This window comes from Arachis ipaensis, chromosome B03 (genome assembly GCF_000816755.2).
Source record: "Arachis ipaensis cultivar K30076 chromosome B03, Araip1.1, whole genome shotgun sequence".
NCBI classification, from domain to species: Eukaryota; Viridiplantae; Streptophyta; class Magnoliopsida; order Fabales; family Fabaceae; genus Arachis; species Arachis ipaensis.
The window spans coordinates 58,968,696-58,972,610 of NC_029787.2; the positions used below are offsets into that span (position 1 = coordinate 58,968,696).

Sequence of the window (3,915 nt, forward strand, 5' to 3'; positions counted from 1 at the left end):
TATGTTATTTTTATTTTAGTAAGTAAATATTAATTTTATTATAAAATTAACTATAAGATGTATTTAAATATTTAAATTAAAATAATAGGAAAATATAAAAAAGAGAAAAGGATAAATAGGTCCCTGACCTTTTGTTCCGCGGACATTTTTGTCTCTGACCATTGAAAAATACTTTTAAGTTCTTGACCTTTACAAAACTTGGACAGATCAGTCCCTGACGGAGGCATTTGGACGGAGGGACCTATTTGTCCTTTTCTCTATAAAAAAATTATTTAAGTTGATGTCTATTTTAATAATTTTTTATTTAAAAGTAATTTAAAATAATATAAATTAAACAATATTTATTTTACAATAATTTATTTTGATACAAAAATTACCAAATATAAATTATTTTATCACAAACTTATTTTTTATTAAAATTAAATTTGTAATTTGTGAAATGAAATCCAAACACACACTTAAAAGTTGGGCTATAATTATAGAAGCGTTCGTTCTTTTGTCCTGATAAAATAGGGCCAAGGCCTATAAGACAAAGCATATTGACACCACTAGCTGTGGTCCATCGGCTGTTGCGAGAATGGTAGCGACGAACGTGAAGGCAGAAACAATGTCTCTGATGGACAAGCGCACTGCCGTCGAGGCCGAGATGAACTCGATCATCGCCCGCCTCACTCAGCCCGGCGCTCCTGGTCTCTCCGGCAATCTCGTTGATTCCGAGGTTTTCTTTTCCTTCTTCCGATTAATGTTGCCCACCGTTCGTTCCGTTTCGGCCACATTTCTCTCTCTTAGAAATTTATTCTTAATTTTCTAGGGTTTTCCCCGTACGGATATTGACATTCCAGTTGTTCGATCTGAACGACGTCGTCTTGCAGGTAGGTTATAGTCATACAATCATGATCGTTTACGATTCTAAACATTATTTTCATTTTGATACGGTTTACTTGGTAAATTGGTGCAAGTAGCAGTAGTTCTTGGTCTTAATTGTCTCGTTACAAGGGTAATTTTTTTTTACCTTCATATTTGATTTATGGATTTTGTTAACATGTTAAAAGGCTATTATCATTTGAAGTTTTAAATTTTTTCTTTTAATATATATATGCATTGAAAACATATATGTAGTTTTTCTATGTAATCTTTTTTTTATTGGTAACTTTAATATGTGTCCTTTAGCTAAACACTTGTGTTGTTAACATTGATATTCACTACAATAGCTTGAAGTGAGGGAAATTTAATACAAATGGAATCGTGGAATAGTGGATATTTGGCATCAGCGTTTACCTTGCCAATTGCGATGCTGCTGCTTTTAATGTCCCATAATTTTGCTAATCTGTGCAGAGCTGCGTAATGACCACAATGAGATAACTGAGAAGATAAATCAAAATATACAAATTTTGCATGCAGCAAGGGTTGGAAATAAATCAACATCCTTCAAGAGTTCAGGTACCAGCAAACAATCAATGTGATTATATTGCTCGTTGAAAACTGAATTGGTTTCGCTTCTCTAATTTTAGCAGTTAATCTAAGCTATTCTATCTTGTATACATATCGTTTATTTGTTCTACATGAACACCTACTACCTCTGTGTTTAAGTGTATAACTAAAGTAGGACTTAAGTCAGGGTTTTAGCATATGGCACTTGGCACCAATATTTTAAGAATGATGTTTTATTCCTTATATAGTTGGATATTGGATCCTCCCTCTTCCCATCTTTATGTAGTGCAATATGTTTTGTAAAGATGTGTCGAACCTGCAATGTGCCACTTTCAAAAAAGGTTTTGCATTGCATTTTGTAGTGCCAACTTTTAAGCAAAATAATACTTTGAGAGAAAAGATTGTAGTACATGGAAGGTAGATCAGAAATCCTGTTAAAACAAGTAAACCAACATGGGGGAAAACTGCACAAAGAAAGAACTTGCTGATCCCTTTGTAGATCCATACTTACACCCTCCTTTGCACTTCTCCAATAATGCCACATAACCAATCTACAAGACAAGACATGCTAATGAAGATATCTATGATGAATCCTCGTACTATAAGCTCATGTACTCTGCACAACATGCTGTCTTCCAAATGAACTTAAATCCTTCCTTCAACGAAATCTGCTGTATGTAATTGATATTTTATTTTTTTGTTTAACAAAACTGCTGGACAAAGCCACTGTTCTTCATAGATGCCGAAATCTGCTTGAAAAGCAGCTTTGGAGCCTTACAATATCAGAAAACATGGATGTTTGACATTACATTTTGTAGTTAAGATGTCTAATTTTCAAATTTCACTCGTGAAGCATGAACGTAAGCATTGGATGATTTATTCTTTTTATCTATCTACCATTTGACCCAAGATTAGTCTCTAAATAGAATAAGTAATAATATTTCATGTTGAATGTTTGCCTTTCTGCTCAGATAATGGTGATGGATCAGATATTCAAATCTCATCAACTGTAGATGCTGTTGCTTCAACACCGTCACAAAACATTCTTCTGAGACATTCCCCTGATTCCATGGATGTGAATGTGTTAGTCAGTAGACCCTTTGCAATGGTTGATGAAATTGCAGATGCATCACCGGCAGCTGAAGATGGCTTACAACTTGGAGACCAAATTTTGAAGTTCGGAAGTGTGGAAGCAGGTGATAATTTGCTCCAAAGACTTTCTTCTGAGGCTCAGTCAAATGTAGACCGCACAGTACCTGTTATTATAATAAGGCAAGGCACAGTGATCAATCTTACTGTCACACCAAGAACATGGCAAGGCAGAGGTCTTATGGGGTATGCTTGCAGTGCATATTATTTGGTTCTTCATTATTTAGTATGCTTTTAGCATCATACTTGTTTCACTATAAGAAGGAAGCTAAGTTAAAACTCTAGTACCCTTATGGACCGTTCTTCTCTACAAAGAGATCTTGTTTAATGAAATTTTTATTGCATTCTCAAGGCAGTTGAACAAATTTTTTTCCCCCACGCTAATTGAATAATTCTCAAGCCAGTTTCTTTCGGAAAACCTTAATGTTATAGAATCTCATTAATGCATTTAGTTTGAGTATAGTGGATTTTAGATACTAGTGATTTAGATGAAAACAAAGTAGCTTGCCTAAATAAAATCACTGGATTCAATAGTCCCTAGCTTCTCCATCATCATTATCTCTCTTCCATTCTAAGTTTTTTGTGGGACATCATTTGTCATTTAGCGTTAATTACTATAGCTCTTGGATCACTTTGTCTTGGCTTATATTATTGATTAATCTTTCCAGAAGTATGAAGAAGTTAAAATTGATTGAGCATTGATTGCCCAGTTTGGGTAAACAACTTAATTAAGCTACTTTTGAAAAAATAGCTTAAACAATAAATGACTATATTAAAAGTAGCTTATAAATAAGTTATTTTTTGTGTTTGGGTTTTTAGTTCTAAAAGTACTTATTTTATAGAAATATGATAAAAAGTAGTAGCATTATGAGAGAAGTCTTTTTTTTTAACTTCTACATAAGCTCCTAAATAGCTTCTTAGAAAGTTGCAATTTGGTTTTGAAAATTGCACCAAACATTAATACGACTATTTTTCATTAGTTAAAAGCTCAAAAAAAATTACTTTTGAAGTTTCCCAAACGGGCCCTGAGTGGAATGGATATATAATATTTTATTCAAGTTGGGCTAACTTTTTTAGGTTCCTGTAGTGTCAACAAGTCTTTAATTTGTTTTCTTGAAGCTAGAAACTTTAATGAAATACTTATTCTTTTAAACTTGTTTTTGTTACTACTAACTAATCCCTACTTTCCTAGAAGCTAACACTGTTGGAGGCTTGGTGCTCTGTTAACTATTGATTGTGAGATCTCAAATGGCAGTTACATGATTGCTTTACCTAACTCATCTGTCATCTCAGACAAAGTTCATGTCACTGTCACGTGATTTCTTTTACTCTACC

At 33.5% G+C, this 3,915-nt stretch overlaps 1 protein-coding gene across 1 annotated transcript in view; it reads left to right on the forward strand.

The window, feature by feature from the left end:
- LOC107630531 (probable 26S proteasome regulatory subunit p27) overlaps window positions 478-3,915 on the forward strand; it is a 5,962-nt gene continuing 2,524 nt past the window's right edge. Inside the window, exons 1-4 of the mRNA XM_016333701.2 lie at window positions 478-718; window positions 812-872; window positions 1,336-1,440; window positions 2,403-2,766. Coding sequence (XP_016189187.1) covers window positions 578-718; window positions 812-872; window positions 1,336-1,440; window positions 2,403-2,766 — 671 coding nt within the window. The 5' untranslated portion in view covers window positions 478-577. The remainder of the gene's footprint in view (window positions 719-811; window positions 873-1,335; window positions 1,441-2,402; window positions 2,767-3,915) is intronic.